The sequence below is a fragment of the Galleria mellonella genome, unplaced genomic scaffold (genome assembly GCF_026898425.1).
Source record: "Galleria mellonella isolate WM207_F2 unplaced genomic scaffold, CSIRO_AGI_GalMel_v1 utg172, whole genome shotgun sequence".
Lineage (NCBI taxonomy): Eukaryota > Metazoa > Arthropoda > Insecta > Lepidoptera > Pyralidae > Galleria > Galleria mellonella.
Genome location: NW_026442015.1, coordinates 5,647,814 through 5,671,999, shown reverse-complemented (window position 1 = coordinate 5,671,999; position 24,186 = coordinate 5,647,814). Strand labels below are relative to the sequence as shown.

Sequence of the window (24,186 nt, the reverse complement as noted above, 5' to 3'; positions counted from 1 at the left end):
ATCATCCAAAGCCCCCGAGAGACAGGATTTTGCGCTGCGTATTCCCAGCGCACCACTCGGAGAGGTCCCGTCAAGGGGCCATTGTTGGTGACGCGGACGACTGCAAATCGCGAGCCCTCGTCATCGGCACACGGCGCTGGGAGGAATACCAGAAGCGCAGACCCATCGCCATCCCGCTGGCGGTGGGTCTCTTTCTGAAGATTTTCCCCTCGATAAAAAAAAAAAAAAAAAAAAAAAAAAAAAAAAAAAAAAAAAAAAAAAAAAAAAAAGGTTAAAGTGAACAAGATTGCTCACCCCAGATCGAAACTTTATCGAGGAAGTTTCGATTTCAAACGTTGTTCCGGAGCCATCAGTGCCCGCACATTCCAGGATTACGTGTACTGTCGTCCGCATAACAATGAATATCACTGATCTGTAACATATCATTGATATGCAGAAGAAACAGTGTTGTAACAGCCTCGACATTCAGAGGGCTGTCTGTGGTTCGACCTTATTGTACGTTAGATGTTTGTTTAATGGACCCAATGACCCGTTATTGTCCCTATCATTGTTCCAGACTAACAGTTTTTTTCTCGATTGCCACTAGATGTGTTAATAAACGATCACCAGCCGAGCGTTCGAAAGCCGTTGATTCAATCATGGCGATCCTCTAGGTACCAGCAGTTGATGATTGTTCCATGACAAATAAGGAGCCTGTATCCATCTTTGGTTTTTTTTAGTATGTCACACACAGGATCTTCCAAAACTTTGGGACTATACCTGAATCCACATTCGAAATTGGTGCGCAGAAATGGAAGCCAGGACTTATGGATTTCAAGGAGAGAAGTGCTCTACGCACCCTCGTTAGCGTGAGCCTTTCCTAGCATAGTTCGTCTGGTCGGCATCGTTCCAACGTCGAGTAAGAGAGATCCACTCGTTCTTTTTGGCGTTCAGAGCCAACGAGTTTATCCATTGGAAAAGGATAATACGGTTATTGTGAAGATAGAGACCAGAAAGCTATCCAGTGAATGGCATCTCTTGCCAATTATTAGTATGCTTGTTGTGGCCAAACTCTTTTGAAGGACCTTGTTACTTCTTTTTAAGGGCACTTGTTAGAATCTCGCGATGCGCTGTCGGATAAGAATCTAATGCTATAACCATTTATTCCCCACCGACAGGTACCACAGAGTTAGGAATTATGTACACCACATGCGGCGATGGCGTCGGGATCCCCCAGTGCGATTATGGGTAAGATGCGAACACATCCCAGTCTGCATTGGAAAATCTGAGAACTGTGGTCGCCAAGCGGTATGTGCATGTTTATACGAAATAGCTAAGTGTAAAAATGTATTTGAAAAGGTTATCATCTTCACCAGGTAGTGAAGCAGCTGTCAGTAATAGCTCACATAGGTGACACTTACGAACTCCACCTTCTGAGGCATGCTGTTAGCCTGATACTCCATCATGACACTATCACAGGTAAATGTCTATGTCAGGAGTTCTAAAAAACATCAAACTAAACTAATTTGTTTCTAAAGAAAAACAAATTAAGAAAAATACACAAAATATTTAAATATTTATTGTCAAAAAATGTCCTAAAAACGATCATATTGGACCGTCCTAAGAACGACATTACCTTTTTTACCGAATACGTAAGTCTAGTAACGAAAATCATGCCTAGTGTATTTACGTATTTATAAATCGTATTTACAAAAAAAAGACATTCACCTATAGCTCATTATTATTTCAGGTACTAGCCAACAGCATGTTGCTAATGATTTCATAAGGATATTGAGTGAAGCCATTGATACGTGTACCAAAAAGATTTCTAGTTTCATAAGGTAAGGTTTGTCTATGGAGTCATGGAGTCAGAACTGCATATTTGCATTTCCATGCAAGTATGCAGTTCTGAGTTTTCGCAGAAGCACGACTGCCTGACACATCTGGACAGAGGTGGGCACCTCTGTCCAGCAGTGTTAGGTACCTATGCTTGCAATATAGCAGTTAAATTTCAAAAACAACAAGTTCAAAGGCATGCTATCAGTTTTCACAATGTATTTTAATGATATTCAAGGTGTCGTTTATATCTTTTAGATGACATTTCCCATTTTCTACCAGTGCGATTTAATACTTGTTTATAATGCTTATTTATTAAAAAAAAAATACCACCATTATCCGGGTGGTAACAAAGTAATAATTTAAAAACTTAATATATAATACCTCTACACTTCAAGAGGCAGCTATGAGAACACAATACATAGAACAAAAGAAAAGAATAAACAAAAGTCTATATCAATATGTAGTAATAATAGCTAGTAGTACAAAACTCTTAAGGGCACGACAGTGGGACGTGTCCAACAGTGGGACGGTTTAATATGGAAAGTAACATGTATACTGCTGCTGCTACATTTATTACTTATTCATAATTCATACCTTATTGTTCAAGCATTTTAACACCAACGTGGGGCAACAGTAAACGATCGAAAAATAATCAGCAATTTGTGGTATGTTGTTAAGTTGTAGAGTAAGTATCTTTGATATCAACATTATATATATATATATATATATATATATATATATATATATATATATATATATATATATATATATATATATATATATATATATATATATATATATATATATATATGTATGTATGTATGTATTTTACATATATAAAAACCGATCAATTGTGTCATTACGCAAATTAACATAGATATAAATTTGATTATGTATTGACTGTAATTCAGCTGTACGTTTTCCAATAAATAAATAAATAAATATTATATAGGAAAGAAAGGAAATTGTTAGTTTATATATTTTGTTTTTTTTTTGTTTTGTTGCTTTTTTATTTTCATTCTTTTATCTCTTTTAGTGTGTATTATGTGTATGTTTTTTTTTATTGTAATTTGTGTGCTGTATGTAATGTAAATAAATTACTAACTATCTATCTATCTATCATTATTGACTAATTTAATTGTAATCCTACTATTTATATTTTATTTGTCAAAAAGGTTGTCATTTTTATTGTACCTTGATTTTTAGTTTTTCGAATTTGATGTGTTAGTTTTCAAAGTTATTTAATTATGTAATTGTCTTATGTGTTTTTTAAGCTGTACATTTGCCATAAATAAATACACAATATCTTAATACTTAGCTAGTTGAAAATACTATGTGGAGTTAAGCTCGCCCATTTTTATTGTGCAGTACACAATAGATAATAATAACATTAAGTGTATTTTATACATAATTCAAGAAACTATTCACTTTGAATACATAGCCTTGAATTTTAATAAAAGTAAATATTGGAACTTTTTCAATTAATGAACATAGGAATAATAAAAATTTTGCTCGTCAAAAAACTTTGAATTTCATTACACAAAATTAATAACATATAAACAAACCTCATTGAATGCAACAATCCTCACTTTAAATTTAGATGGGGATTTTATAACCCAGAATTTTTTACTTTTTCTTACAATTTTTTAAACAGGTTCTTTTATACAAACTTCCTCCTGACTATTACAAACAACAACAAAAAAAATACAAGAATTAGACCAACAAAACAACAAAAATTACTAATTGATTGATTATTCATATGAATTACCAACTTACCAATACAAAAATAAATAACTAAAGTAAACAATTATAAATACAATAAATTACTTCCCAGTTTTTAGAGACACACGAATCAGTCATCGTGGTCGTGTACAATCCTCTCAGTACGAAGACCTACCACCACGTCAAGCTTCCCGCTGTGGCTTTGCACTATTCTATAAGGGACTACAATGGTACGGATAGCACTTTGATTACTAGAACATTTTCTAAATACACTATCACGTCATAATGCGACATAATTACAAACAAATTGAGGGCCTACCTGATGGAATTGAATAACCAATGCCTATAAACATTAACAGCACCCTGAACGTTGCAGAATATATTATTATATCCATGCTATCTCTCAAGCATTGCCTTTTCTGAGGACTATGATTTTAAGCCCTGTAGTTTTACTGCCTTTTTAGCAAGCTGAGCAAATGCTCAATAAAATCTAAATAGATTATTTAGTTCTGTGGATATCCTCGATCCAGACTCTACAACATGGCGGAAGTCTGAACTAAATAATTTCCAAAGCTTGTTGAGACGCTTGATGCATCCACCAAACATTCAACGGTATCATGAGCGAAATAGTATACTCTGTTATGTTCATGTGTATAGGCGCCGGTTACCACTTTCCATCAGGTGGACCGTCAGCTCGTTTGCCATTCTAAGTTACATAAAAAAAGTTTAAATTTAATATACCGTTAAAAGCGATTACTCGCATCTTTTTTTTTAAATTATGACCTCACCGGAGTTCCAATTATTTAGCCAATGTCAAGGTTGGAAGAGACACTGCAGTTTTATTGGTGATGGGATAAGATTTCCTTGTCCGTTTTCGTTGAGTATCTACACTAGGAATTTTTCAAGAAGAATAGGATGCTAAATGTTTAAAGAAGATATTATAATTTTATATTATTTCTTATCTCATTTTGTTAGAAAAATATAATTAGCGACAGGATAGAAATCGTGCCATCTGTCGTCTAACGCGTGAACTATATTCATATATTTTAAATTCGCGCTGTAAAAGTTTAAAAGTTACGTGCAAGAGATGGCGCTGTAGTATATGAAGGGCGAAGAGAGGTTTTAGCCTCTGTATGTAAAAAAAAACTTGTCTCTTTCCCTCTCTTCAGCTTTCGTTATAGAATTAAAGACTTGTTTTTTTTTTCTCTAAATATGTAAATCATATCTCCAGATGTGGTTTGTTTTTATGTAGGACGTTTTGAATTTTAAATAGTAAACTTTAATTAACAAAATACTATCACAGATGAAGAAGTAGAATACCAATTGGTGCCATTGCCAAGCGCTGTCATCAACCTACCAGGACGCTCGTCCAGCACCATACAGGAGCTGTGTTTCGAAGCGGAGAACATACCGCCGTTGGGTTACTCGGCGTATTACATCACGCCGATCCGGGATCCCCTGGTAAATTAGTGCATTGTTCACCGAGAGAAGAAAGTACTCATCATCATCAGGGGGAAAGGGATTGTTAGTAATGCGGACTACTAGTTCCATTGCTAGCAATATACCCTGTTAAGTCCACCTCCACACTGTTCCCCCTGGAAATCATCGTACTGAATTTTCATTATCACCTATCATCCCTCACTGGTGCCCCGCCAGCGTATACCTTTGCGCAGACGAGGTTACCATTCCATAATCGTCCATTAAAAAAAGCTCATCATTATCTTCCTACTCTTATCCCAATTATTATTTGGCGTAATATGTGTTTCTCTTCCATTCTTCACTATATCTCTCTAAAGAGAAGAGAGTACTATAAACGTATTTTTTTTTATACAATGCTTAGAATGGCAAACAAGCTGACAGCTCACCTGATGGAAAGTGGTAACCGTCGCTTATAGACATGAGCAGTACCATGGACGTAACAGAATATATTGTTTCGCCCATGATACCCAAAAAAAAAAAAAAATTAAAATTAAATAAAAAAAAAAATGTGTTCCACATATAAATTTTCTCTCTTATTTTTTTTTTTATACAACGACTATGGCAAACATGTATACAGCCCGTCTAATAGTAAACAGTCACTATAGCTTATAGACGCTTGCAACCCTAAAAATATTATACGACCCTGATTTGAAAAATCTCATACTTTAGTCCAGTGTTTTTCAAAATTTTTCATGCCGTGAACCTCTTGGTATGTAAAAGTATTTTGCAATCCCCTACCCTAAGGTGTGATCCATTCTATGTCGGGACCACATGAGTACAGAGGAATAACATCTGAATCCTCAGGAATAGCAACGCATGGGGGGTATCATGGGCGAAACAGTATCTCTGTTATGTCTATGGTACTGCTCGTGTCTATAGGTGACGGTTACCACTTTCCATCAGGTGGGCCGTCAGCTTGTTTACCATTCTAAGTTGTATAAAAAAAAAACATATTTACTTAAATTTATACCTGACCGATTTTTCTATTTTCAGGAAGAAAATGCATTCATAAAAAAGAAATCACAGCCTAATTCTGATCCTGATCAAGAAGTGTCGTCCTTCATATCCAACGAGGTACGGCGACATATTTTTATAAGAATTCTAATTATTTGCAATACTAAGGACCGGGGGAAAGAGATTTTTTTTACGCATGACAATAAAATGATTACCCCGCCTGCGCTATCGGTATACGCTGACAGGGCACCAGTGAAGGGTGATAGGTGAGGATGAAGCAGGTCAGTTAGCCCATCGTGATAAATTGAATAAGTTCACGATGGTTTCCAGGGGGAACCACGTGGAATTCGACCTAATAGGGCATATTGCTAGCAATTGGGCTGTCAAACTCAATTGCTCACAATCCCTTTCTCCTCGGGGAAAAGAGAATTAGTAATGGGATCTAACATTACTATTGCTAGCAATATACCCTATTAGGTCGACCTCCACACAGTTCCTAGAAACTATTGGGGTTAATACTTTATAAATTCGTAACAATGAACTAATTGACCCGCTTCATCCTCACGTATCATTTCTCACTGGTGCTCCGCCAGTGTACATCGATAGAGCATGCAGGACCACCATTCCATTGTCACCCTTTAAAAAAACACACTAACTACACTTCTTGTGCCAAATAGCTATCATCTTTTGTGGTCCCGGTATAGAATAAGCCACCCCTTCCTTTCCCGTGGTTGTCATAAAAAGTGACTAAGGGAGGGCAAAGGATGGGTACCAGCGTCCCTCACAAATCATCTCCAAAGCCTATTAGAGGGTTTTGGCAGTAGTTGCCACGCTTGGCAAGTGGATTGACAATGGCAGTTAGGCTTTAGTGATGTTTAAAGAGAGACATGTGTACGTGTAAGCGTATATATAATAGTATATATATATATATATATATATATATATATATATTCCAGTATATATATGCCCATCTATCTATCTATCTACTTTAATTCCAGTATATTAAAGTCACAGTGAACAAGGACAGCGGCCTACTGCAGTCTATCCAGCATGTAGATGGCGCAACTATCCATATCTCGCAAAATTTCTTCTACTACAGCCAGCTGTCACAAGGGCTGCAGTCTGGAGCCTACAGTTTCAGGCCTCACCAAGAAAGACCTACACCGGTAAGTTCAGTTTATGTTCTTGGTCACTTTTTTATCCTTACAAACAATTACCAGCGGGAGACTTTCTACAAAGTCATCTACTTGAGTGTCTCTGTCCTATTCATGTTTTTACCATGAAGCAGTTGTGTTTGCATGGCTGTGTTTCGGTTTGAAGGGTGGGATATGGCAGTGAATTTACAGGGTACAGAAATATAACACCTTGGTCCTCAGGATTGGCAATGCATAAAGGGTATCATGGATAACAGAGCAAGCTGACGGCCCAACCTGATGGAAAGTGGTAACCGTCGCCTATAGACATGAGCAGTACCGTGGACATAACAGAGTATACTGTTTCGCTCATGATACCCCCATGCGTCGCCATTCCTAAGGACTAAGGTGTTATTCCTCTGTACCCTCTAAATTCACTGCCATATCTCACACTTCAAACAGAAACACAGCCATGCAAACACAACTGCTTCATGGTAGAAACACGAATGGAACAGAGGTGCCCAAATAAACGACTTTTGTGCAAAGTCTCCTCTGGTAAATAAAATATGTATAGTCTTCCGCTGCCTGTGACCTGTCACCCACTGTATATTTCAGGTGACAGATCGCGTGACTTACCATACGATCAGGGGTACCCTGGTGAAGGAAATACGACAAAAGTTCAACGAGTGGATCACGCAGATCATCCGGTTGTACCGGAGCGAGGAGTTCGTCGAGCTGGAGTGGATCATAGGACCTGTACCTATAGGGTAAATATTTTTCATATACCTACACAAAGCATATCATCCTGATGGTATGTGACCACCGTCGGGAGGAACGAATTGTTGGTAATTACCAGAGGGAGACTTTGTACAAAAGTCGATTACTTGGGTAACTCTGTCCCATTCGTGTTTCAACCGTGAAGCAGTTGTGTTTGCATGGCTGTGTTTCGGTTTGAAAGATGGGATATGACGTGAATTTACTGGGTACAGAGGAATAACACCTGAGTCCTCAGGAATGGCAACGCATGGGCGAAACAGTTTACTCTGTTATGTCCACGGTACTGCTCATGTGTATAGGCGACGGTTACCACTTTCCATCAGGTGGGCCGTCAGCTTGTTTGCCATTCTAAGTTGTATAAAAAAAAAGCCCCATTGCTAGCAATCTACCCTGTCAGGTCGACTTCCATGTGGTTAGCCCTGGAAACCGTAGTACATGAAAATCAGTTTAGTAATTTTTGAAGAAAAAAAAACAGGGTTTGCAAGTATTAAAATCGGTGTTTCTTTTTTAAGAATCAAAACCGTTTTTTGAATAATTGTGACGCAAAATATTCATCTTTCCAGTACGGACTTGGGCAAAGAAGTCGTGAGTGTCTTCACAACGAATATCACCAATAATGGTGAGTTCTTCACCGACTCCAACGGCAGGCAGAGGATGAAAAGGAGTTGCTGGAACGAGACTGCCAGTAAGTAGCCATTTCGTATACAAATTGAGATTTCAATTGGAACGACAAATGTAACGATTCACCTCATATTGATGGCTGTCAATCTTTTCAATCATGGACATCACATCTTCATCATCATATCAGCCATTAGCTGCTCTACTGCGGAACAAAGGTCATCACATAATACCTTAAAATTGGGCTTTCTATAGTACAATACCAACATATAACTTATTAAACTATTACATCTCTTATTACTGAGAATTGTGCCGATGAATTATATATCTAATGTATTATTTTAAACATAATTCATTTCTAATTTAAATTTCATTCAAATACGTTCACTATTCAGCCATTCAGTAACATAGATTTTTTTTTTATACAACTTAGAATGGCAAACAAGCTGACGGCCCACTTGATGGAAAGTGGTAACCGTCGCATATAGACATGAGCAGTACCATGTACATAACAGAATATACTGTTTCGCCCATGATACTCCCCATGCGTTGCCATTTCTGAGGACTCAGATGTTATTCCTCTGTACCCTGTAAATTCACGCCATATCCCACCCTTCAAACCGAAACACAGCCATGCAAACACAACTGCTTCACGGTTGAAACACGAATGGGACAGAGGTAACCAAGCAATCGGCTTTTGTACAATATATTTAACATATTTACAAATTTAAAGCGTAATATTATATAGACGTAACAAATATGTGTGAGAATGCAACTATCTTAAACATTTCACCCGCCATAAAAAATACTAATAATACAAATGTAAAAATATAAATATATTTCAATATTTTTTTAGTCAGTCGTGCTTAACCGTTTGATAATAAAGATATTTAGATATTAGATTTAGTTTTTTTTTTTAATATTCTTATAAGATTTTGTTTGCAGGCCAACAACAAAAGAAGGCAATCTCTGCGTGTTACTATCCAGTGACCTCTAGAATCTGCATCCAATCCCTTAACTCCAGTATTGAAATGTGTATTTTAACTGACAGACCTCAAGGTGGAACTTCGTACAATGAAGGGGAAATAGAATTAATGGTAAATGAGCCTTTTTATCGTTAAGCTACAATTAAAATTTATTTACAGTACTTATGTAAAATTACGAGCTAAAATATATGAAATCACTAGAAAAGGTTTTTGATTTTATGGTATTTTGTGTTTGTTATGTGTTATGTTTTCACCAATTCTCCACTGAATTTAATTCTTTTTGCTATCAATAGAGATTCTACTCTCGATCCTATACTTATTTTATTCCAATTCCAAGCGATTTTTATAGAACAAAATCATAAATTGTAGATTCTCAAGATAATCTATTACTTATAATAAATCTGTAGAGAGGTCAATTCTGTACATAAATATATTTCCAAAATAACTATCAGGCGGTGATTAGTGATCGATACTGATGCTAAAAATGCAATCAGTAAAATTTTTGTCTGTCTCTCTGTATGTTCGTTATAGAAACAAAAACTACTCGACGGATTTTAACGAAACTTGGTACAATTATTATTCATACTCCTGGTCAGGTTATAGTATACTTTTCATCACGCTACGATCAATAGGAGCAGAACAGTGAAGGGAAATCTTGGGAAAACGGGAGAAGTTACTCCATTTTTAAGCTTCAGCCGCGTGTGCAGCCTTAACGGCCACTTTTTAAAATGTAAAAATGACGGGCCGCCAGTCTCTAATATAAGATAAAAATGCATTTTTAGGTGTTAAAGAGAAGCCATGAAAACTCTTATACTTTTTCGGTTTTATTCATACCCTATAGCTTGTTTCTTCTATACCGTAGGTCCATAGACGACTGCTAACGGACGATGGTTTCGGTTTAGAAGAGGCACTGAATGAAGAAGAGTATGGTGTAGGACTGGTCATCAAAGGCAAGCACAGGATTGTGTTCGGCAACTTCAGGCATGAGGGTTAGAAGATTTTACTAATAAACACGCTTAGGCTCATTTTACCCCAAAGGTAAAGGGGTAACACAGAGTACCACAGGATCCTGTCAGAATGTAACCTAAGTATTTCACCAACTCCACCACTGTCATTAAAAAATTACAGGCACAGAACTAATTTTTATACCCGGGTGCAGAAAATGCGTGACTTAGTTGTTCGTGGTGGCTGTAGAAAATTACAAGAAAAATATGCCTTTAATTATAGATTTATTTGACTCTAAGAACAAACAAAAACTCAAACTAAAGTCGTACAGTTCCTGATAATATATACAGTAGCCATAAAACTCCTTGCTGTGTTTATAAGTGGGCTTTTTTTACAACTTAGTTTCAGAGATCATAAATGATTTAAACATTAACTTAAAGCAAAAATTTTCAAAAGACTTCCAATAAGACGGGGTTTCCAATTCATCTGCATATTTTGTTGTTCATATTACGCAATGTCTTCGTCAAATCCGAACTGACAAAATAATTATTTTTGCAATCAACATAACCATGAGTAATATGGATACCGATCCGATATCTATATATCGGGTTCCTCTACAACAAAGGTCACCACCCATTGGTACATCACCCATTTCGATATCGCCCGTATTCGCCGAATATCTATTTTAAAAGGCTGTTATCCAATATTATTTTTTGGATAACAGACTTTTAAAATATTCGTTATTGGACCAGTATACAGATATTGTACTAGATATTCCTACATATTACCAACCCCTAATAGGTTGTATCCGTACTTTTTGTTTTTTTTTTTATTGGTTGATAATGGCATAGTAGTAGAAAGTACGTAGTAGAGAGGTGATAGATGAGGATGAATAGGCACATCAGTTTGCCCATCGTGACGGATTCAACGATAAATTAGTCACGATAGTTTCCAGGGGGTACCGCGTTTCACAAGGTGTATGGATCTGCATAAAGCATTTTCCAGACGTTAATAAAAAAAAGGGGGAACCGCGTGGAAGTCAACATGATAAGGTATATTGATTGCAATGGGACTAACCTCCCCATTACTAACAATCCCTTCCCCTTGTACCCGTACTAGCTAATATTAACTCATATAAATAACTTTGTAAATGAAGTTGTTGTTAGTGCAGAATTTTGTCTTCAGAATAATACCAATATTCGCAGTGGACGACCAGACATTTCCGGAGCGAGTGTCCCAATCAGCCAGGAAGTGGATGATGGAGCCGTGGCTGTTCCTTACGGCTGGAGATAAGATGAACAGGCGAAAGTGGCAAAACATAAGAAACAAACGCGTAAGTTTTTTTTTTTAATATTATCTTAAGGGCTTTTACCTTCTTCAGGTATATCAGCCCTATCGTACCCTGAACTGATTTCTCAAACAAAACTTTATCTACCTTCCCTAGACGCGGAAAGAGAAGAATTAATGGGCATCAATATTTTACGCGTAAGTTGAAGTGGCGAAGATCAATAAAAATATAATCTGATCGATTTAGATGATTCATTTTGATTAACATATTCATTCTCTGTGGCATTGATGTTATATTATAATGGTATATTATTTTCTTAAGCAGGACCTAGACTAACTTACTGGTATTATGTTTAGATAGAAAATGGAAGCCAAAGGTTTCTGGAACAGAGTTCATGCATGTGACGAGTTATTATGAAAGTGCATTTTTTTTATACAACTTATAATAGCAAACAAGCTGACGGCCCACCTGATGGAAAGTGGTAACCGTCGCCTATAGACATGAGCAGTACCATGGACATAACAGAGTATACTGTTTCGCCCATGATACCCCTCATGCATTGCCATTCCTGAGGATTTAGATGTTATTCCTCTGTACCCTGTAAATTCACGCCATATCCCACCCTTCAAACCGAAACACAGCCATGCAAACACAACTGCTTCACGGTAGAAACACGAATGGGACAAAGGTACCCAAGCCATCGACTTTTGTACAGTCTCCCTCTGGTAACATACGAGTATATATACTTTTAATATTTGGGTTTCTCTGTCTACCCCGGAAAGGACTTGGTATGGAGATAATATGTATATTACAAGTCTATCTATCTGTCTTCATGCTGAGTCCTCCATACCTCGTAGTATGACCCTTTTAAAAAAAGACTATTTAATTGTATTTTTAATGATTTCTTTCAATTTGCTTCCTCAGGATTATCTACGCATGCGCAGTGCTATTGTTATCACAGTGTATTCTGCGATGGCCACGGTGCCTTTCATGTTTATAAGCGACGCACGATTACCGCTTCCCATCAGGCGAGCCATCAGCTTGTTTGCCATAAGACGTATAAAAAACTTATTCTATTCTCAGTACTCGTCTCTTCGAGTACACGGTCTGCCAAGACACATTCACGTACTAACTCTGGAGCCGTGGAAGGCTGGCTCCGTGCTACTCAGGCTTGAAAATACATTAGAAACGACTGAGAGAGGTAAAACTTTTCGTCTTTCATCCCAATCTTTATAAAAGTCGAATGAACTCCCTGTCGAGGTTTTTCCAAGAGATTACAGTATGGGGTTCTTCAAAAAAGTGGGAATGAGGTTTCTTCGGGGTCGGTAACGCGTGCGTAATGCCGCTGGTATTGCAGGCGTTCATAGGCTAAGGTAACCGCTTAAAATCGGATACAGTGGGCCGTATGCTTGTTTGCCACCTTAGTTGTATAACACTAAGTATGGTTGATTACTTTAACTCGGTAAAAAAAACTGTTTACAATTTAGTCTTCTAATTCTATTAATGTTATAAATATTAGAGTTGCTTTGAAAGAAAGAATGTTTGTCACACAATCATGCTTAAACAGCTTAGCGAATTCGAATGAATTTCATTATTAACACATAGGATATTAGGCAAAGCCGAGGATTTTTTTAGTGGATGAAAATGGAATGGTAACCCCGCCTGCGCTAACGGGATACGCTGGCAAGACACCAGTGAAGGATGATCGAAGAGGATAAAACAGGCCAGTTAGCCCATCATGATGAATTCATCTGGAATAGTTTCCAGGGGGAACCGCGAGGAGGTCGACCTGGTTGGGTATATTGCTAGCAATGGGATTCTTAGTCTCCATTACTAACAATCCCTTTCCCCCAAAGCCGAGGATTGTAACTAGTTTACTTTCCTGTATAGGTAAAGTACATGTCATAGTTGTATGCATATCTACCACCTATAGATCTTTAGACATAGTCTAAAGCAGCAATTTATTTATTTATTTATTCATTAGTACAAATATGTGTACATGGCGGACATAATGCTCACAGCATTCTCTCCCAGTCAACCATAGGGAAGTGTCAGAATACTCGAATGCGGTACTAGTAATTATTGATACAGGTACATACATACTAAATTTACATATATAAACGAATAAATAATATATATAAATAACAAATATACTCACACATATATGACATATACTATATTATACACGAAATTGAGAATAATATAAAATATTTACTACTCGAATAAAGTAAAAAAGTAAGCATTCTTTAAACGTTTTTTAAAGATGCTTCCTAAAGTAGGTTCCGCCAAACCTAGGGGTTCTGTAAAAAAGTCACCAGGACTCCACGAAATTATTTATACAGTGAAACAATTTCATTCTTCACATAAAAAGTTAAAGGAAACTAATAACATGTTTTATACTTTTAAAATATTTCTAATAAAAGCTTTTGTTCTTATTTAATTTACAGTGTTTTTGATTTGTAATCGTTTGATATGGGGTTCCATGAAATAAAAGTTATTTGGTCATGGCGTTACGTTATCTTAAAAGTTTACCATGTAAAAGAAACCATAGATTACAGAATCTGTAGTTTTATCATCCAAGTTACTGTTTTCTTCTTATGTAAAAAGATCATTTTCTATAGGAAATTTAAAGGGACACAAATCAGAAGCCCCTGAAGGATACATAGCGACATCACATGTGACGGTGGATCTGCGCAAGATCTTTCTGCAGCTGCAAGTCAAAATGGTGCGGGAGACGACGCTAGCCGCCAACCAGTGGCTGGATGATGCGAGACAAATGGATTGGAGCACTAGGTAATTAAATAATTAATTAAAAAGTAAACAATAATAATTAAAAATCTAACTAAAAATAATAGTAGTAAGTAATAATTAATTAATAAAAAAGTAATTAATTTCTTATATTACTTTTGTTGCGTAGATTGTTTGTTTTTTTTTTTTTTTATACAACTTAGAATGGCAAACAAGCTGACGGTCCACCTGATGGAAAGTGGTAACCGTCGCCTATAGACATGAGCAGTACCATGGACGTAACAGAGTATACTGTTTCGCCCACGATACCCCCCATGCGTTGCCATTCCTGAGGACTCAGGTGTTATTCCTCTGTACCCAGTAAATTCACGCCGTAAATTATATACTAAAAGACTATTTATTAATTAAACGATATAATTAAAAAATAAACAAGGCAAAGACAGATCAGAAATAAGACATAGACAATACCTACATGAAAAAAACTTAAACACTATAAAATCATGATAATTAACTGTCATATACACTAAAAGCAAATGTGTTTTTTTTTTCTTTTTTTATACCACTGAGGGGGTAAATAGGCATAGGATTAAGTTCTATTTTTTTATTTATGGGATTACCAACATAAGATACAGCTAAACATTTCAATATAATACACTGGTAGATTAGATCTAACTGTTCTTACATTTATAGGCAACTACAGCATACCTTGTGTTTGATAAACATTAAAATATAATTAAATTATTAAATATCATTAAATGAGTAAAAACATTAACGATATGAATAATATCATAATATAAATAATGGAAATTGTAATATAATTATTTTAAATTATAAATAAATATAATGCAATGGCGAGGTACATCAACAATTCTAATTTAATATGGGTAATAAACAACGCAAAAGCATTAATGTTTATTACCAAAATTTGCCGGGAGATTGGGATTTTAATTGTTTTAACAAGATTAGAATATAATTGCACAAAATATATATTCTTTTATATTTGTTTTACTTTAATTAATTTAATATAATTAAGGTTGCCTTAAAATAATCATGTCTTCTATGCAGGTACGTGTACAATGGTGCTGATGATGGTATATTGGCTGAAGATATCATGGATTACGGCGATGACAAATCTACTAAACACGGCGATGTTAGGGAATCTGGTATGTAATTAATAAAAACTAAAAAAGTTATTAATTAATTTCAAATCAACCTCATAATTCTTTATTTTTTATACCAATAAGGTGGATACAAACAAGCTACAGCCCGTCTGATGGTAAACAGTCACTGTAATCTAAAGACACATGTAACACTAGGACTGCAAAGCCACGAGCAATGGAATAATGGAACAATCTGAGTAATAGAATAAAATAGAATAGAAGACACAATGTAAATACAGTCTCTAAGAATCCAAAATCTGGCATTGTATTTAATAATAATTTTTCCAAAAATAATAATACAATAAAATAGTCAAAATCAATTTAAATCGACGAATATATCAATTAGGAATTGATATATCAGTATGTGCCATACGCCCATTATATACCCCCATTATTTTTTTCCATAAGTAAACTTATAATAAATTAATATCATCATGAGTCGGATTTTTAAAAGTTTAGTTCTTATTCCTTATTATTTAACACTTACAGAACGTTATTCAGATGAAGAAGTGGATTATTCCAGAAAAAAACTACGACCCAAAAGTAATATAGACAAAAGAGCCAAAATAAAAGCTCCGAAATCTACTTACGAATACGACAGGAGAAAACGATCACTAAACTCAACAGAAAACATCAATGAAAACGTAATAATAATTAATGAAGCATATGACCAACAAAAAACTGAAATTGATGATAATAAAACAGATCTCAATTATAATTCCACAACTACGTCTTACGCTGAGACAAACACATTTAAAAATGTTTTGAATAAAACTGATAAAATTGAAAATAGAAGACAAGTAAAGACAAATGCAAAGGAAGTGGGTTCTATCAATAAAAAGTCTAAGCAAAATCAATATTCATTAGATGAGAGAAACACTGGGAATATAGAATCCGATGAAGAGGACTTATCGACGAATCTGAAGAAGATCAGAAGAAATGAACGCGAAAATTTAAAGAAAACTAGAGATACAGGTAAAAGATTAGAATTATAAAATAGAATTCTTATTAGGTATGTTGGATAAAATAATAGAATCAAATATAAATAATTTTTCATTGGCAAAGTCATGGATATGGTTGTTTATATTTCAATGAGGACTAAGGTGCTATAACTTTAGCGACAAAAATAGTGTTAAGTTACGTTATCTTTTAGACCAAATTCAACAAAGTGTTTAAATTTTAAACTAATTTCTAGTCGCTTCTCTAGATGATGCTGACGATGGAGTTACAAAATCAATTTACGACATGTATTACAAGACGACAACTAAGAGAACATATCCGTTCAAACCGATGTTGAGGAGTTTAGAGGAAGAATCTAGAATTAGAAGGAAGAAGAAGACAAGGAGATACTATAAAGAGGAAGATTATGGAGATACATCAGTAGAAATAGGTATAGTAACAATTTTAACAAGAATATAAAAGACAGATTAGGATCAACTGCAGCTGTTTACAGATTTGAACTTAACTTTCTTATTTATGTTTTATATGACATTGTTATCAAGCATTTATGGTACGTGGCTACCCCTGTCGTTGTGGCATGAAGATCTCCTGTCACAGCATCTAATGAAAGAAAGAAAGAAAGAAAGAAAAATATTTTATTCAGTGCAAATGCAAACAACAAACGAGAAAAAAAAATGACTTCATTGCAGCACGCTGCTTGGGTATTGAAGTTAAAGACAAATATAACATTTATAACATAATGCCAGTATCAAAATCCGAATTCAATTATCCAACAATGAAGCTTATAATTATGTTGGATAAAAAGAAGGGTAAAGGACAAACCTGGTTCACTTAGTCCCCGCGTGTAGGTCTTTTCTTCTTCTTTCTCTTAGGTTCTCGTTCTCTCTTCAAATTATCCAACACTTTTGTTGATTTGCAGAAGGTGTCACTATGTTACCGCGGAGATCGCGGCTGATTGAATAATTCGCAACTGGCGGAGATCATTCGTGATCTTGGCGGAACTTGATCAGCTCGACACGCAGTTGGATTATATACCGACTTTGTGCATCTACCCCCCAATGTGATCCCAGATTTGATAGGGAATATGGATAGGAAAGGAGGGTGGAAGGATATTGCGTTCGGAAATGTTTAATGCATATACAAATATTTACCAAATTAATAGTTTGGTAAATTGTGATTGATTGGACAATGGAGTGTCAAACAATAACGATTCCTTTAACGACATTTTTCCCACATTTACTGACTTATTGTATATGTACAGGGTTGGGTAAAACGATATCAAAATCACTGATATATATTTATGTATATATATGATTTTTTGTTATTTTTCGACCATGATTGCATAAAATTCAATTACCCTGGTAGAATACTGACAATAAATGTGTGTTGTGGAAATTTTTGTAGTAATAATAGTAGTCAATTTTTGAATGTTAATTAAACAAAGTAATTCTGACCAAATAACCGCACAATAGCACCTAATTCAGTAAAATAGATATGATAGATTTTTATTTTGATAAAAAAAGTGGTAATGGAAGGTAATTGTAAATAATAAAGACCTGATGTACATTTTATCTTGCGAATATATGAGATCTCCCTGTGAATTACTAATAGCAATATTTTGTTAAAGAATATACAACCAAAGAAGCGAGAAAAGGAAGGAATAAAAAAAGAAGAAAGAATGTCAAGGTGGATATGCCGTTCTTCTTAAATGACGGGAAAAGAAGGACTAGAGAAAACAACCCAGAAAACAGAAGAAGAGTTAAGGAATGTGAACCAATGGAAGAAGATACACCTCAAGGTTTTTACTTTTTATCATTATTTATTAATAAATGCAACGCCTACTTATTCTCTGATTACATAATGATTCTGGTAGAGAACACTGTCCAATGTTAAGTCCGCCATATGTACGTAGAATTTCACTGTGCAATAAAGTTTAAATAAATAAATAAATTAATGATTAAAAATGTTAAAAAATTCAGCTATCCAAAAAATACATACACTTAGAAATCTATTTTTAAACAACTGTCCAAAAAAAGTTGTATGTTATTTTCAAGGTATATACTATATTTATGTTTTTTTTTTAATCCTTTACATCATGAGCTGATTTTAATAATAAATTAACTATTATGATAGAGAAATAAATTTTTTATACCACAAAGGTGGCAAACTAGCATATAGCCCGTCTAATGGTAAACGGTCACTGCTGCCTATGGACGCCTGCAACACTAGTGGTGTCACGTGTGCGTTGCCGGTCCTGAAGACACCTTAATTAAGAAACCTTACCCTTTTTGAAGAACCCCATACTGTAGTCTCGGCAGGGAGCTCATTTCACAGCCTGAGCGTTCGCGGGAGAAAATTTCTCTGAAACCGCACTGTACGTGACCATTTACGCTCAAGTGTGTGAGGATGAATTCCCTGTTGATGGCAATATATTATATATAATACATATATTTTTTTCTTGGTTGACAAATGTTAGAGCAATCAAGATACAGAACTAAACGCCGTGAAGAAACCCATTTTGATTCGCAAGACTACGATGCACAATCACACAGTGAATATGTAGATGACGAGGCAGAATATGATAGGAGAACCGAGAAAAGAAGGAAAAAGAGGTCAGAATGTATAATTTTAAACAAAAGTTTGTCAAAAATTTTGACAAACTTTTGTTTAAATTCATACATACATACATATACATATCTGTCACGCCTGTCTCCCATTAGGGTAGGCAGAAACAATGGAACGTCAAATGCTTTGACTCAAACAAACCTCTTTCGCTTCTTCCACTTTTTTTCGTTTAAATTCACTTTTGTTATTTCAAATTACAATTAATTTAGCAGGTTGGAGTAAACTAATATGATACGGTTAATTGGTCCATCGTGACGAAAATGCTAGAATTTACACAATGTTTCCCTAAAAAACCGTGTGTAGGATCTAAAAAGGTTTTTTTTAATGTGTGGGAATGGAATAGTAACCCTGTTTGCGCTACCAGTATGCGCTGGCACCAGGGTTAGATAGATAGATAGATAGATACTAGATAGTACTAGTGTTTTTAAGGGAACCGCGTGTAGGTCGTTTTAATAGGGTATATTGCCAGCAACAACAATCCCTTCCCCCCTAGAGTTATTGCTAACAATCAGACTAACAGTTTTTTTTTTATACAACTTAGAATGGCAATAATAGCTGACGGCCCACCTGATGGAAAGTGGTAACCGTCACCTATAGACATGAGCAGTACCATGGACATAATAGAGTATACTGTTTCGCCCATGATACCCCCCATGCGTTGCCATTCCTGAGGACTCAGGTATTATTCTTGTGTAGTTTCCGTTACTAAACTAGAGATGCGTAATATCCGATATCTATATATCTAGCTCTTCTGGACATTGATGGCCACCCATTACAATATCCATACCAGTCGAATATCTACTCGTATATTCATGACGAGCGGGTCCTTCTTTTCTATATTATATATTGGATAACCGATATGTAATATATCTGTTATTGGGCCAATATATGTATAGATATTGTAACTACAATATATAGGTATTACTATATATTAAACCGTTCTTACTAACAATTGTCTCCCTCTTGTTGTTACATAATTGACATCTCGGATGCGCTATTATTATAATTTAAAATTTAAATGGTTACTTTCAGAACAATACCAATAGACGAAGGACTAGAGTCGCCCAGCGGAGAACAGGCTGACCAGTCTGATTCTGAATACATAGTGACACTGCGTCCCACACAAATACGCACATTTGTTGTATGGTTCGAGAGTAACAGAAGGAATTATGTCGTTTAATTTAGTATTAACAGTTTTGCAGTCTTAAAGTTTCGTATTATTTATTTTTCTATCTTGCTATTTATTTGTATATTTGCTATCTATTTGTATATAATTATTATTTTCTTTTGTTTGTTTTGTTTTTGATTTCTTTTGTTTTTGTTTTGTGCGCTACTGTGTGGGCCGCGTGCTTCTTTTGATTAAATTATTTCTTTCTTTCTTTCTTTCTACATCTGTTAAAAATATTAATAATTCGTCCAGAAGAAACGTTCTTGAAACGTCCCTCTTAAAACATCACCAAAAGCCAACTGCGGTTGCCAACCCGCCTGCCAAGAGTGGCAACTGCTTTCTAAACCCCCATTATTGGAGAGGCCGCTATTCTTATTCTTTCTTTATTCTTTATTGTACACAAAAGGTTATTGAAATGTAAAAACAAACATAATAGTGCACAAAGGCGAGCTTATCTCCAATAGAGATTTCTTCCAGCAAACCCAATATGAGAAAAGTGACAGTTCATTAGTAGTTACAGTCATATTGTTGATGGTGATATCAAAATATTATGTCACGATGTTTGTCGAACTCCTCCGAAATGGCTCGATCGATTTCTATGTTTTTTTTTTTTGTATATAATAAATAAGGTGGTACCAAATTACCTGCATTCCCTGCTACATGGCATAGTATTAGATATATACATTACGATAAAAAAGGAATTTCATGTCGAAGTAGTATGAAATTATTTAAAAAAAAATGATAAAGTACATAAACTACTTCATTGCTTGTAAACCGCCCTCATAACTATACTTTTCTCTATCACATTGTCGGTCGCGCTCACTCAGTCAGTTTTAGCGTAACGTTTTTTTAAAGGCACTTTTTACACAGGATGAAAAGTTTACATTTATTAAGAACACTTTTTTTGTATGAATAATATTATGACATTTGAGACACGAAATTCTATTATTATCGCAAAGTATATGCGTAATACTATATTCCCTTAAAGGGAATGCAGATAATTTGGTAACACCTTATTTATTATTTTTAGGCATGAAATCGTAAAGTATATTTAATATCGCCAGGTGAGTTGGGTGTCCCAATCCAAAAAAACATTATTCACATAAATCAATTTAATCAACGTCAATGTATTATATTATTGTGACAATAAAATATTTATTAATAAAAACTCAATTAACTTTTATTTAAACCAATTTGAAAAAGAAATAAATTCCTATATTTGTCTGAATTTTATTGTGTATTAATCTATATCTTCCCTTTTTTTAATTAATTAAATGCTTATTTATTTATTTATTTAAATAACTTTATTAAGCAAAAGAAAATAAGGTACAAAAGGCTGACTTAATGCTAGTAGCATTCTCTACAAGTCAACATTTGGGGTGAATAGTGAATCAGGGACACGGTACTTCATTATTGGGATAGGTAAAGAAAATAACAACTAATAATGTATACCTATATAAAATAAATTAATAACTTATGAACATTATAATAGAGGGAAAGATAGAAGGAAAGAGGGGAAGAGGGCGACCGAGGCATAGTTACACCAGGCAGATCAAGGAAGGAATTGGTGTCGTGTCGTATCAAGAGGTGAAGAGACTCACTGAAAATCGTAGTGAGTGGCAAGAGCTCCACCGACAAGAGCGCAGCTTTTAAATAGGATAGATAGGTATATACAAAATAAATAATACATACATAATTAAACATATAATTATGTATGTATTATTTATTTTGTTATAACACAATTAAATACTTAGAACATTATCGTGATGATAAAATCATTTAATATATATACATACATATATGTACATATATGAAGTAATTTTTATGTATTATATGTGTATTTTTTATGTATTGTGTACGATTTCATTAGGTTACTATAATTAAGTTGCGTATTTTTCACCACATCTGCCCTTCATACGCTTTCTGTTTTTACCCAATGGTTAGCTGGTAGAAAATGCCATATGGCATTTGTACAAAATGTTATTATGCAATAAAGAATATACAATTAAAATCCGCACTGTGCCGTCTTGTACCATGTTACGATATTTTATAAAATTACTTAATAACAGTCATAATTCAAGTTTAAGCTACGCTGCAAACCTACCATTTGCAATTATAGTAAACCAGTGACAATTTCATAATCATACGCCATGAGCTAGTGTTATTTTTCCCAGTAGAATTTATTAGAAATTGCCCTCATAAATTCTGTACAAATTACGGCTTTATGTATGGAAGTGTTCATTTTAAAAAGTGTATGTAATAATACATTCACTAACTACGTAGATAATTTGATTTTGAATGTTTCATAACTGTTTCATATAATAAAATTCATATAAAAAAAGCGTTTAATGTACAAGTGTATTAAAAGATTCGTCCATGTACGATATTTTGTCATTATTCCTTTTTATTTTTTTCAAGCTAAATAAAATACGACCTTACCTCTAGAACGTAATACATGCAGGTACATATTTGCAGTTACACTTGAAATGTCTCTATTAATGTTTCAACAAACCTTAAAAGAAAAATTTATCATATTTTTATAACACAGAGGGCAAGCGAGCATGTGGCTCACCTGATGGTAAGTGACCTACCGCTGCCCATGATCACCCACAACACCAACGGCATTGCAGGTATGCTGCCGGCCTTTTAAAAAGGAATATGCTCTTCCTTGAAGGTTATGATGTCGTATCGGTTCGGAAATACTGCTGCTGGAAGTTGACTCTAAAAATGTATTGAATAGAATGGCAAAAAAACTGACGGCCCACCTGTTGGAAAATGGCAACTGTCCCCTATAGATATTTATTTATTTCATCAAATGCATCAATTTATTACATCAGTTTTACGATCTCTCAATACTTTCACCCAGGCAAGCATCAGTACATAAATAAATTGTGCTCAGAGGAATTATTCAATATGATGCCTACGGCCTCTTTCCATCATCGTACGGCTCGCCATCGACAGGGAGTTCACCCTCATACCTTACAGCCTAAATGATCGCGTACAACGCGGTTTCAGAGATGTTTTCTCCCACGGACACTCAAGTTATGGAATGAGCTTCCTGTCGAGGTTTTCCCAAGAGACTACAGCATGGGGTTCTTCAAAAGGGGGGTAAAGAGGTTTCTTCAGGGTCGGCAACTCGCGCGTTATACCTCTGGTATTGCAGGTGTTCATAGGCTACGGTAACCGCTTTACCATCAGGCGGGCCGTATGCTTGTTTGCCACCTCAGTGGTATAAAAAAAATACACAATACAAAGAAATAATATATATAATTAAAAGGAATAATATTAAAAAGATTTAACTTAAGTAGAAATAACATTAGATCCTAAATCTCTGAACGCAAACAGTCTGTGGTCATCTGACGAAACTAAAGCAATTTGGAAGTAAATACGTCCAATTGCGGATACCAGCTGAAAATATCATTGAGTAGTTTCAATGTAAGAGAGAGGAGAGCTTGCCAACTCTGTTTTTCCTAACGGAACATCAAATAAGCGCCGTCTACGTGCTCGCATATAGTTACTGAACAGTAGCATGGACACAACAGAATTTTTTTTAAACAACTTAGAATGGCATAGGAATAAACAAGCTGACGGCCTACCTGATGGAAAGTGGTAACCGTCGCCCATAACCATGAGTAGAGTATACTATGTTGTCCATAATAAGGAAGACTTGCAATTAATGCGATTTTAATTTCGTTGAACTTTTTCAGTTACGGGTCTTCAGAAAGCATTTTGTAAAATGTTTCCTTCTATAATCCGATGACATTGAATTTTCTGAAAGTACAGTTGAAATATCCACAGAAGTTGG

At 35.1% G+C, this 24,186-nt stretch overlaps 1 protein-coding gene across 1 annotated transcript in view; it reads left to right on the top strand.

Annotated features, from left to right (window-relative positions):
* Positions 1-21,516, top strand: part of LOC116413472 (lysosomal alpha-mannosidase-like) — a 41,450-nt gene extending 19,934 nt beyond the window's left edge. The window contains exons 10-29 of the mRNA XM_052893194.1: positions 1,356-1,458; positions 1,730-1,820; positions 2,426-2,483; positions 3,641-3,770; positions 4,844-5,001; positions 6,013-6,093; positions 6,972-7,139; positions 7,722-7,873; positions 8,447-8,568; positions 9,447-9,598; positions 10,350-10,476; positions 11,638-11,765; positions 12,804-12,921; positions 14,342-14,513; positions 15,534-15,631; positions 16,118-16,603; positions 16,824-17,018; positions 18,216-18,386; positions 19,065-19,200; positions 20,246-21,516. Coding sequence (XP_052749154.1) covers positions 1,356-1,458; positions 1,730-1,820; positions 2,426-2,483; positions 3,641-3,770; positions 4,844-5,001; positions 6,013-6,093; positions 6,972-7,139; positions 7,722-7,873; positions 8,447-8,568; positions 9,447-9,598; positions 10,350-10,476; positions 11,638-11,765; positions 12,804-12,921; positions 14,342-14,513; positions 15,534-15,631; positions 16,118-16,603; positions 16,824-17,018; positions 18,216-18,386; positions 19,065-19,200; positions 20,246-20,393 — 2,994 coding nt within the window. The 3' untranslated portion in view covers positions 20,394-21,516. The remainder of the gene's footprint in view (positions 1-1,355; positions 1,459-1,729; positions 1,821-2,425; positions 2,484-3,640; positions 3,771-4,843; positions 5,002-6,012; positions 6,094-6,971; positions 7,140-7,721; positions 7,874-8,446; positions 8,569-9,446; positions 9,599-10,349; positions 10,477-11,637; positions 11,766-12,803; positions 12,922-14,341; positions 14,514-15,533; positions 15,632-16,117; positions 16,604-16,823; positions 17,019-18,215; positions 18,387-19,064; positions 19,201-20,245) is intronic.
* The last annotated feature ends 2,670 nt before the right edge of the window (positions 21,517-24,186 follow it).